This window comes from Eumetopias jubatus, unplaced genomic scaffold (assembly GCF_037043125.1).
Source record: "Eumetopias jubatus isolate StellerSeaLion01/CBP00866 unplaced genomic scaffold, mEumJub1_p1.0 scaffold_17, whole genome shotgun sequence".
Lineage (NCBI taxonomy): Eukaryota > Metazoa > Chordata > Mammalia > Carnivora > Otariidae > Eumetopias > Eumetopias jubatus.
Genome location: NW_028274823.1, coordinates 27,664,468 through 27,676,415, shown reverse-complemented (window position 1 = coordinate 27,676,415; position 11,948 = coordinate 27,664,468). Strand labels below are relative to the sequence as shown.

The window sequence follows — 11,948 nt, the reverse complement described above, 5'->3', positions numbered from 1 at the left end:
GAAGGGCAAGTGCCCATAACTGGGCGGGGCTTCTGCGCCCATGCCCATTTGTCTCAGGGTTTTGCACAGACTCCCGCGGCGGCCATTTTTGTTGCGGGTTGGGAGAAATGAGGCGTGGAGGTCCCGCCAAGTGGGTGGAGTCTCAACGGCTGACTGCATCCCCGCCTAGTTCCTTGTCAGCTGCGAAAGACCGAGAACCTTTCGACCCCACCCAGTGTCTTCCTGTCCGCCTTCCTTGCCATAAAATTTCCGCCCTCAGATCTTATAGCTTCCTTCCCTCTCCTTGTCTCTACCTACCGTCTTTCCACAGACTTGGATCCCTGATTGGATCTGGTGGCCCCTACACCCAGAACCTGGTGTTCTTCCCAAATCCCTGTGTCTCTCCCCTTTTATGTGCAGTCTAGGTTCAAGGTCCGTCGCCCGGTCAGCTCTTAGGTGATGACTTCCTTCCACACCATATCTGTCCGCTTTGCCTTCCCTTAACAGCGATGTCTCCCCCAAGATTAGGGTGGGTTACAGGATCTGGGTCTTGGGAGGGTCGAGCCTGGTTTGGATGGGGGTAACAGGGCGCAGGTGTTCTGGGTGAGTATCAACCTGAGCCCAGATCCAGGACAGTCTAAAGGCTATGCCTACTCCCAGGGCCTTCATGCCCGTGTTGGCAGGACTTCTCATTTAGGATAGGACAACTGAACTCCAGGACCCAGCAAGGCTACCTTCCTAGTGCTACCCTGTGGGGAAACCCACAGCCATCCCTTCCCAGGAATCCCGTAAGGGGTCATGAAGGAAAAGAGTTCCCTCCAAGGGTGAGCTAGCCCATCCCCAATCAGCAGGGATGAGCCCCTTCAGGGCTAGTCACCTCATAAGGGGCTGGGTACTCAGAGATTGTCACTGTTCTCAGGAGCTCATGGTCCAAGGTAGAAAGTCCCATCCTCTCTTCTCCCCTAAGGGCTGAGGCAGTGCCAAAATATGGAGAAAAGAGGGATCACTCTCCTTCTTCCAGCTCTGTCCCTTGCTGCAGGCTCCCAGCTCCCCCCCACCAGGACCCTCTAGCCTCAAAGAGCAAGATGTTCACTGCTGGGGAGTGGGGGCAGGAAAGGGGAGGGAGGAAGGAGGGAGCACATTGGGCGTTGTGTCTCCCATAAAAACACTGCCGCTGCCAGCCCGGCGCTGCTAAGGTTAATGAGAGGTGGGGTGACAGCCACTTTGAACTCTGGCTAAGCATGCCCCTGGAAAGGGGGGTAATGGGTAGCTCCATCAGCCCCAGACCTCTGCCAGTCCTTTAAAGACTTGGCCATCCCTGCCTTCCCCCAGCCCCATCCCCACCTTCACTGCATAATGCTGATGACTCTTCTCTCCCTACCACCCCCATTACGGGAACTTTCAGGTTTTCTCGGTAGAGCTATCTCTAGTTCTGGCCTGAATTCCCTGTAGCCATCCCTGTGCCTTTCCCTCCTCCCCTATGGCTTGTTTCTTGGCTGGCAGTTGGATGTAGCTAGATATCATCAGAAAGAAATTCCTGAGCTTTGGGAGGGTGATGGGAAAGACCTCTTAGGGGGAGCCCCTTGATTCCTAGCTCAAATCCTGAAGGGTCCCAACTCTGTGCAGCAGGAGTTTGATTCTGGGGTCAGAGGACAGAGGGTGGGCTGAGGAAAGGGACTGCCACAGACACAAGGACACACACAAACTGTAAGATAGGAGCTGTGGGGAACACTCGTTCTGCTTGGCGTTCCATAGCTGGCCCGACCTTAAACCTCTGATTTTTTTTGTCCCCTCAGGTCTCAGTCTCTCCATCCCCAAGATGGGACCAGATTCCACCTGTCCTTTGGGTGCTGCTGGAAGCCACATAGGGTGAAACAAGGTGACATGATGACTGGTCTCTTCCCATTCCCTCGTGAGTTTTGCAGCCTAGGTCCCCTCAGCTGAAGGGAAAAGCTAGAAGCCTATGCCGAAGCTTCCCCTAGCACATCAATTCCCCATCATCCGACCTCAGAATGAGGAACTGGGCTTGAATTAGGCATAAAGCGCAGATTTCCCAGACATTAAGAGCAGAGATAAAGACCATCTGGCTGGTCTCAAGGGGTGGGAGGGACTCAGTCAGAGACTGAGCAAGGAAGGGGACACTTCAAAAGGATGGGGAGAAAGGAGGGGGTCCCCGCTCTTGATTGAGGTCAGAAAGGGCTCTCTGGGCAAGGTGCCCAGCCCTCCCACACCTTCCTCCTTTCTCAGAAGAGCCAGGATGGGGCGGGGGTGGGAGTTGGCTGGGGCAGGGAGGGAGCCCTATTTAAGGAGCATTCTCTAAGAGCATCACTGCAGATCCAGTCCCAAGATCAAGAGAGGAGGCTTCACGGTAAGTGTGGGCCCTTGCTCACAACTCAAGCAGAGTGGGGGGTAAGGCAGTTCCTGAGCTTGCAGGCTTGCCTTTCCCTCTCCAGGGACAGGCAGCAGCTCTGCCTGGAGAAGGGGAATAGCCCCCACCCCTCCGCTTAACTCTCCAGAAGTGAAAGTGTGTTTCAGAGAAAGATTTCTCTTCCTCTCCCCTACCTATCCCAAGTATCTCAGATCTTTAGTTTTGGTGGGGAGATTTTCAGGGAGCTGGAACTTTTGGGGATCCATATTTTAGGGGCCCCCTCTGGCGCAGGAAGCCTCCCAGTCTCCCAAGAGATGCCCTTCTCCGTGCACATATTCTGGCTCTCCCCCAGCCCCGACTCCTCCTGGAGTACCTCTCTACATCTGGCCCCACCAGGAGCACATCTGGGCAAGAAATGATTCCACAGTACTCATAGAATCCCTGAGCCCCCTCCCCTCATATCCTGCATCAATCCTGTTGGAGTTCAGAGAACCCTTGCCCCTTTCCCTGGGTATGGGCCCTGTTTTTTAGCTCTAAGCTCAGATCCTCTCTGGGATAGGAGGAATATTGAGATCCCAGGTTCCTCATCTGACCCACTGTGGGAATGGGAGGAATTCACAGAAGAGAGCACAGAAGGGCAGAATCAAGACTGGGAGAACGTTGGCCACCTGGCTCTGAGAACTGAATTCCATAGGCTGTGAGCTCGAGCAAACGGCCTAGGGACTCAGTTCTGGTGCCCGGCTGTGCTATACCTTCAATAGAGAGGTCTTGGGGAAGCTGCTGGCTCAGGCTCTCAGCATCCCAGCCAGGCGCTCCTCCAGGCACTGTCCACATCTTTTAATAACTTCAACTTGGACTACTACCCTTCTGCTCAAAGACCTCAATGGCTTCTCCAAACTCCTTACTTTGTCATTAGAGTCTTTCACAGTATGGCCTCCACTTTGCTTTCAAGCACGAGAGTCCATTGCTTCCTGGTCATAACCTGCCCTCTAATGAAACCCCGTTGCCCCCTGCTCCTGCTGCCATGCCTTTACTCATGCTGAACCCTCCTCAGTTCTTCCTGGGACACCTCCTCCCCACCACTATCTGTTGGGATCCTATACATCCTTCAAAGTCTCAGATGCCTCTTCCAAGAAGCCTCCCTCAACTTCCCAGCAGTGCAGATGATCTCCTGCAAATCCTCCATACTCCTCTCTAGAGGGGCTCATTTGTGAGCCCCATAGTGTCTAGTCCAGCATTCTGCACATAGTAACTGTTCAGTAAATGTTCCTTGCATTTTGCTGAGTGTGTCTAATGTATGAAGAGGCAGTTTGGCCTAGAAGTTAAGGTATAGTCAGATCCCAGATGCATTCTTCATGTGTGACCTTGGGTAAGCTGTTCACCCCTATAGGCCTCAGTTTCCTCATCTGTAAGTGGAAAAAATAATTATATGGACATCAAAGCTTTGTGTAAATTAAATGAGTTGATAGTATCTTCCGTTCAGGGCTTTAGCACAGTACCTGCACACAGTAAGTTCTCAGTTAAGTGTGTGAGTTTATTATGATTCTTATTATATTCCCTTAAGTAGAATGTGAGCTACCCCGTTGGGAGGTAGGATACGGCTTAAAATTAGTCAGCCATAGTTTATAGAGTGAAGCATTCCAGACCAGATGCCAGGGTCAGGTAAGGCTGGGGCAAGACCAGGAGGAGACCATCAGGACCAGAGTTTGGTAGCCCAAGCCCTGCTGAGATCTAGGAGTTCTGGATTCCCACCGACTGTATAACCTTGGGTGAGTCACTCCTTCTCTCTGGACTTGGATTCCCAGCATAACGTAAATTGAGGGGATTGGACCAGGTGAACAGCAAAGTCCCTGGCAGCCGAGATGTTTTATGAGTTCTAAGCTTCTAAGGCTTACGTTCAAATAAAAGATCAAAGAAGGAGGCATCTAGGCTCCCTGCAGGGCTCCCTTACATCCACAGGGCCTGGAGCAAGCACTGGGGTTTGGAAGCATGTGCATGGCAGCATGCTGGACTGAGCTGAGTGGCTGTACTTCCTTCAGAAAGTCTGTAATCAGGGGCCCTCTTCCCTCACTGGGGGCTGGGGGTCAACTGGTGTGCAGGCTGTGGGCATTTCTAAGGCATAAGTAGAAGCCTTGGGGAGAAATGTCTGTGAGCAATGCAGATTCTCAGCAATGGAGGAAGTTAAGAGACTTCAAGGTCTGAACCGAGAGGACAGAGAAGGAAGGAGATACAGAACACACCTTATGTGATGTGAGACTCAGGATTTAGTTGAAACCTGCATTGTTTCAAAAAAGGATTTGAGACTTACTGGCATGCAGACAATTCTCCAAGATTAAAATATAACACAGAGACATAGCTATGTAGCACATTTACTACTTTTTGACCCAGAGGTTCAATTTACTTATTACTGTTTTTTTTTTAAGATTTTATTTATTTATTTATTTATTTATTTATTTATTTATTTATTTATTTATTTGAGAGAGAGAGGGAGAGAGAGCATGAGCAGCAGGGAGGGGCAGAGCATGAGAGAATCTCAAGCAGACTCCCCATTGAGCAGGGAGCCCGATGCAGGGCTCAATCCCAGGACCCCAAGATCATGACCTGAGCTGAAGGCAGATGCTTAACCGACTGAGCCACCCAGGTGCCCCTACTTATTAGTTTTTATTTTTAGTTGGAAATAAAACTTACAAAAAAGTCTGCAGAATAGTGCAAAGAACTCTTGCCTACCCTTCTTACAGATTCACCGTTAACCTTTTGCCATGTTGCTTTCTCTAATCTACAGTCTTTATTCAAATCTTGCTACTTGTCCCATTAATGTCCTTCATAACAACTTTCATTCAGGATCCAAAACAGGATCATGCATTGTATCAATTTTCATGTCTCTTAGTCTCCTTTGACCTGAAACAGCTTCTCAGCCTTCCTTTGTCTTTTATGACATCAACATTTTTGAACAATAAAGACTACTGTGGTTGTCTGTTTACATTTATCTGATGTTTCCTCATGATTATGCATTACTGCTGAATTGATGTTGTGTTTTCTCAGTTTAATATATCAGAAAGCACATGATGTCAACTTGTCTTTGTTAAAAAAAAAGTTTTCAAGACACTCATTAAAGATGGTGAGAAAGACTTTATTCAAGAGGGACCGCTGTAGTGGGCTTCAAGTGTCGGCAGTTTTCCCTGTGATTCTAGGGAATCTAGGATACTCTTTTTTTCTTTGTAATTAATAAATATCTTCTTGGGGGCTGCTGGCTGGCTCAATTGGTTAAGCGTCTGCCTTCGGCTCAGGTCATGATCCTGGGGTCCTGGGATGGAGCCATGTTGGGCTCCCTGCTCAGTGGAGAGTCTATTTCTCCCTCTCTCTCTGCTCCTCTCCCCCTGCTGGTGCACTTAAAAAAAAAAAAATCTTCTGGAACATACTTCAAAACTATATAAACAGCCTGTTTCTCATCAAACTTTTACTCATTAGTTTTAGTATCCATGAATGAGTCTCACTGGAATCAATTATTACTGATTGGAGATGGACTTTCTGACCTCATTATTCATCCTGCTATGAGTAAGAGCTTCCTTCCATATTTGTTTAGTTAATGTTAGTATGTACTTAATAGAGGTTATTTTATTCAGTAGGTAATAATCTGTTACTGTGATTGTTTTGATGCTTCAATTGTCCCTGATTTGGCCAGTGGAAGTCCCTTCCAGCTGGGCTCCTTTGTTTGACATTTTTGAGCCATCCTTTATTTTTTGGCGCAAGTTGTTCCGGGCTCATCTTGTACCTTTCCTTTCCTTTTAGATTTTTTTTTTTTTTTATTTGACAGAGACAGCAAGAGAGGGAACACAAGCAGGGGGAGTGGGAGAGGGAGAAGCAGCTTGCCGCTGAGCAGGGAGCCTGATGCGGGGCTCGATCCCAGGACCCTGGGATCATGACCTGAGCCGAAGGCAGGCGCTTAATGACTGAGCCACCCAGGCACCCCAGTCATCTTGTACCTTTCCTGCTACAGCCTTGGAACCAGCCATTTTCCCAGTGGGCCTGGTTCCCTTTAGTGGAGAAGAAATTTAGAAATTTAGATTGGGCTGCTGCTGGCGGTGCTTGTTGCTACCAGGGTGTCAGTGCTCAATGATTCCATTTCTAGGACTATTGATTCAACAATTTAATACTTGTATGTGTGAACAAAGATGCATATTCAAGGACATTTGTTTTCTCATCAGCTTCACTACTTCCAAATAAGACCAAGCCACCATCTGATTTTGCCTGTATTACTTTAAAAGCCTCCCAACTGGTCTCCCTGTTTACACAATGGCTGCTCTACAGTCTCTTTTCTGCACAACATCCAGAATAATTACAAAAGGGGCACCTGGGTGGCTCAGTCAGTTAAGCGTCTGCCTTTGGCTCAGGTCATGATCTCCAGCTCCTGGAATTGAGCCCCACATGGGGCTCCCTGCTCAGTGGGGAACCTGCTTCTCCCTCTACCTCTGCCTGCCTCCACCCCCCAATCATGCTCTAATAGATAAATAAAATCTTTTTTTAAGATTTTATTTATTTTTATTTTATTTTTTAAAGATTTTATTTATTTATTTGAGAGAGAGAGAGAGAGAATGAGAGAGAGAGAGCACGAGAGGGAAGAGGGAGAAGCCGACTCCCTGCTGAGCAGGGAGCCCGATGTGGGACTCGATCCCGGGACTCCAGGATCATGACCCGAGCCGAAGGCAGACGCTTAACAACTGAGCCACCCAGGCGCCCCAAGATTTTATTTATTTATTTATTTGACAGAGAGAGAGAGACAGCGAGAGAGGGAACACAAGCAGGGGGAGTGGGAGAGGGAGAAACAGGCTTCCTGCGGAGCAGGGAGCCCAATGCGGGGCTCGATCCCAGGACCCTGGGATCATGACCTGAGCCGAAGGCAGACACTTAACAACTGAACCACCCAGGCACCCCTAAATAAATAAAATCTTTAAAAAAAATTAAAAAAATCCTATCACATTCTGTCCTGCTTATAATACTCCGCCCACTAAGAATAAAATCCAAAATTCTCAACATGGCTTCTAGGCACCACAGGATCTGGCTTCATCCCTAACCCCATTAACTCCCACCTTCTTGCTCACTCTCAGGCCAAGGATAATCCAGCCCTAGCGTTGTTGTACCTGCTTTTCTCCCCCAGGTATTCAAATGGCTTGTGAAGGTCTTTAGTAGGTCTCCACGCAAGAATCACCTCTTTGGGGAAGCCTTCCCTGGCTATCCTATTGAAAACAGCACTGCATTACTTAATAACTGACATTACGTCATATGTTCACCAGTTTGCTTGTTGTCAGTCTCTGTTTCTCTGGGTTCTACCTCTAAAGTAAGCTCCCTGAGGGACTTTTTTGGCTCTCCCCTGTAACCCCAGCCCCTAGAACACTTGCCTGGTGTACTGTGGATTCTCAAACGGCTGCTGAGGGAATGAAGATAACTTTCATTCCTTGGGGCTTTTGCACGCACCAGCTCTCTGCCTGGCTTCTTCCTCACCCTTCTCTTTGCATGGCTAGCTTTGTCACATTCTTTAGCTCTCAATTTAAATGTCACCTCCTCAGAAAGCTACCCTGTTTACCTTATTCTAAGTTCCACTACTGCACTTGTCTTTTCTATCTCAGCCTCTCATTCCTGCTGTAATACTTGTAACAATTTGCCTTTATCTGTTTGCATGGTGTCCCATCCCCATTTCTTCCCCTAAAATGTAAGCTCCATAAGGGCAGAAACTGCCGTGGCTGTCTCATTCACTATTGTATCCCCAGGGCCTAGAACAGTTCCTGGCAAATAATAGACCCTCAAGAAATTGTTGGATATGGGAGCCTGGGTGGCTCAGTTGTTAAGCGTCTGCCTTCGGCTCGGGTCATGATCCCGGGGTCCTGGGATCGAGTCCCACGTCGGGCTCCCTGCTTGGTGGGAAGCCTGCTTCTCCTTCTCCCATTCCCCCTGCTTGTGTTCCCTCTCTCGCTGTCTCTCTCTGTCAAGTGAATAAAAAAAAAAATTGTTGGATAGACTTTTAATAGCTAAAAACTGGAAAGAATCCAAATGCTATAGAATATTGGGTGATTGTTGAAGAATGAGGTAGCTCCATGTGCACTGGCACGGAATGATGTCCACAATATACTTACAGTAAAATGTAACAGGTAAAACTGTTAATTCCTTTTATGTAATTAATATTATGTGCACAGAAAAAATATAGGAAAAATAACAGTTTGGACCCTACCAATCATTTGGGAATAAGGATATTAAAAAGATCTTAACTTCCTATTTTATATATTTCTAGGTAGCAAATTATATTTTTTATTTTTTTAAAGATTTTTTATATATTTATTTGACAGAGAGATAGAGAGCACAAGTAGGCAGAGGGAGAGGGAGAAGCAGGCTCTCCACCGAGCAGGGAGCCAGACGCGGGGCTCGATCCCAGGACCCTGAGATCATGACCTGAGCCGAAGGCAGCTGCTTAACCGACTGAGCCACCCAGGCGCCCCCCTATTTTTTATTTTTTTTTTAATTTATTTATTTGAGGTGCGACTGGGTGGCTTAGTTGTTGAGCGGCTGTCTTTGGCTCGGGTCATGGTCCCGGGGTCCTGGGATCGAGCACCGCATCAGGCTCCTGCTTGGCAGGGAAGCCTGCTTCTCTCTCTCCTACTCCCCGTTTGTGTTCCCTCTATTGCTGTCTCTGTCAAATAAATTTAAAAAAATCTTTAAAATTTATTTATTTGAGAGAGAGAAGGGGGAGAGGCAGAGGGAGGTGAAGAGAGGGAGAGAAGCAGACTCCCTGCTGAGTGTGGAGAGATCTCAGGACCCCTGACCCCAACCCCAAGACCATGACCTGAGCTAAAATCAAGAGTAGGTCAGGGTGCCTGGGTGGCTCAGTCGTTAAGTGTCTGCCTTCGGCTCAGGTCATGATCCCAGGGCCCTGGGATCAAGCCCCGCATTGGGCTCCCTGCTCGGCAGGAAGCCTGCTTCTCCCTCTCCCACTCCCCCTGCTTGTGTTCCCTCTCTCGCTGTCTCTCTGTCAAATAAATAAAAATTAAAAAAAAAAAAGTAGGACACTCAACTGAAACACCCAGGCACCCCCCACAAACTTTTTTTTTTTTCAAAACAAACACTAACATTTGATCACTTAGTACATGCCAGGCACTGTGGTAAACATTTTGTGTGCAGCATTTCAAGGCATCTTCTCAATAACCTCATGAGATAGAGGTCCTAATACTATCACCCCCATTTGCAATGAAGAAATTGATTCAGGGACATTAAGCAATTTACCTAAGGTCACATAGCAGACCCATTACACTACACCACCTCCCTGTGTCTTTATAGTTTAAGAAAAAAAAAAAAAGGAAAGGAAAATAAGATGAAACTAGGGGTGACCGTTCAGGATCCAGGCTTTATACAAAAGGTACTAAGCAAATTTGGCCCTGAGATCCCTAGAAGCCAGGGCAAAAAGAAAAATATGATCAGTTATGAGATACTTGGTGCTTCCAAAATAAAAGTAAAACACTCATCAGGAGAAAAACTCTTCCCAAGTGGTGAGGCTTGAGAGCCCTTCCATGAGGTTCATAAACACAGCAGTATTCAGTCCAGTGGTGTACGGCTTCAATAACATAACTGTATACCCAGGCAGCTGTTGGCCCTCCAACAAGTGGAAATTCAGTAAAAGCAATTCCACAAGGAGCCACATTTGTACAGCCTGGGTATCAGATCTGGACTCCTGCCAGACCTATAGTTAAAATTGGATGTGTGGCCTAACCCTCCAGCAAACTCCTGGAATACTGCAAATTCAGCCTGTTAAAGACCGTTAGTAAGAATCAGGAGACAAGAAGTGACATTCATCTGAAATTTCAACCCTAGTGCATTTTCCGGGTAGGCTGGGTTGATTTTATGCTTCTTTTACAGATGAAGAAACTGAGGCTCGGAAAACCCAGTTATACGTCTAGAAAATGTCAGCGGTAGCCCTAAATCTATGTCTTAGGCATTCCTTCCTCAGCCACGCCTACCACCCACGCTTCAACAAAAGCGCTTAGGCCCTCAAAATCTCTCCGCGGGTGCTGGGCTGCTGGGCCTAAGAAGCCTACCCACGGTCCTGCACACTGGAGAAGAGCTGCTGAAACAGGCAGCGCAGCCCTACCCGTGAGGAGGCACACTGGCTCTTCCCGAGCAGGGGAGTAAGGCTCACATTACCGAGATGAGGAACACCCCCACCCACCCTAAACAGAAAATTGATCTCGCAGCATACACTTAACTTCACTCATTTACTTTTCACTACAACCTGCGGATAGGTGGGCCCTGAGCTTGGGGAGGCATTTGGGCAATTCGGGAAGTTCTGTTAGACGGAGGAGAGGAAAAAGGGAAAGTGGGGGCTTGGTGCAGGGCAGGCTTCTAAGATCGGGAAGAGGAGGGAGAGACGAAACAAAGGGTCCACGCCCTTTTTTCCGCCGCACACCCAGGTTTCCCAAGTCCGAGTGGGAGGGAAGAGAAACAGGGCATCCACCCGGAGATGCTCTTGATCTCTTCTCGCCCTTCCCCCGCTATCCAGCAATAACGCGAGAGAAATCAGGGAAGTGCAGCAGGTGGGCGGCGTGCAGGCTTGGTAAAAAAAAAAGCGAGGTGACAGGTGCATCCAGCGCCGGCGCACCGGGGAGGTCTCCCTCGTGGCCGGCTGAAGGCGGCGGGAGCAGGGGAGGAGAGCCGCGCGCGTGCTCACCGGGCCAGCCGCCGGGCCCTGTGGCGTCCTCAGCTCGGGCCTTTCCTCTTCCTCCAGCGGCCACGATCCGCCGCTTCCGCAGCCAGGCTGCTGTCGCCGCCGTCGCTGCTGGCGGGCGGCCGCAGCACAGGCCTCTGCACACGGTACTGGGGCTCGGGGATGTGCGGCGCGCCCTGAAGCAGGAACTGGCCTCCGCGGTAGGTGACGCGCACGTCTGTGCGCGGGTACGTGCCGTACACCCGCCGCAGCTCCCGGCGCACCACATCCGGCAGCTCGAGGCGAGGGCCGTGCGCGCGGTCCACGCAGCCCCAGCGCAGCTTGGTGTGCGTGCTCCAGCCCTCGGGCCACGGCGCCCCGCGGTGGGCAGCCGCCGTCCCTTCCGCCGCGGGCCCTTGTAGCGATGGCCCCAGGTAGCTGGGCGCCGGGAAAGGCGGGTGCAGGGCCGCGGCGTAGGCCTGCGGGAAGGCCCATGAGGACAGCGTTGCGGCCAGGGGCGCGCCTGAGCCATGGAAGCAGTGATATTCCCGAGGACCCGGCCACTCGCCTGCGGTCAGGCTGGGGGGCCGACTGCAGAAGCTGTGGGCGTGGATGGGGGGCAGCAGCAGAGAGCCGGGCAGGTAGGTGTAGGTGAGGGGCTGCAGCGGAGGCCAGGCGCCCTCCCCGGATGCCAGGCAGCTGTACGAGTACATGGTCTGAAGCTCAGGCGGCGGGCATTTTTACTGGGGCCTGGTCCAAACCTGCGCTGGGGGTGTGTGTGGTTACCCTTTGTTCTATCTCCACCACCGATCCCAGGGGCTTGGTAACCCAGGGCTCTGGTTTACAGCAGGAGCCCACGTGCAGCACCTGATGGTTTGGGGGAACTCTTCCTAAGGCATTCAGCTTCCGTCTCACCTC

At 49.9% G+C, this 11,948-nt stretch overlaps 1 protein-coding gene across 1 annotated transcript; it reads right to left on the bottom strand.

The window, feature by feature from the left end:
* Positions 1–9,403: 9,403 nt before the first annotated feature.
* Positions 9,404–11,743, bottom strand: CUNH10orf95 (chromosome unknown C10orf95 homolog). Its single transcript, XM_088019961.1, has one exon. The coding sequence runs from the start codon at positions 11,741–11,743 to the stop codon at positions 11,084–11,086; it is 660 nt and encodes a 219-aa protein (XP_087876087.1). The 3' UTR covers positions 9,404–11,083.
* Between the last annotated feature and the right edge of the window lie 205 nt (positions 11,744–11,948).

Coding starts and splice junctions, on each gene's coding strand:
- CUNH10orf95 (XM_088019961.1), bottom strand. CDS start 11,743: ATGTACTCGTACAGCTGCCTGGCATCCGGGGAGGGCGCCTGGCCTCCG.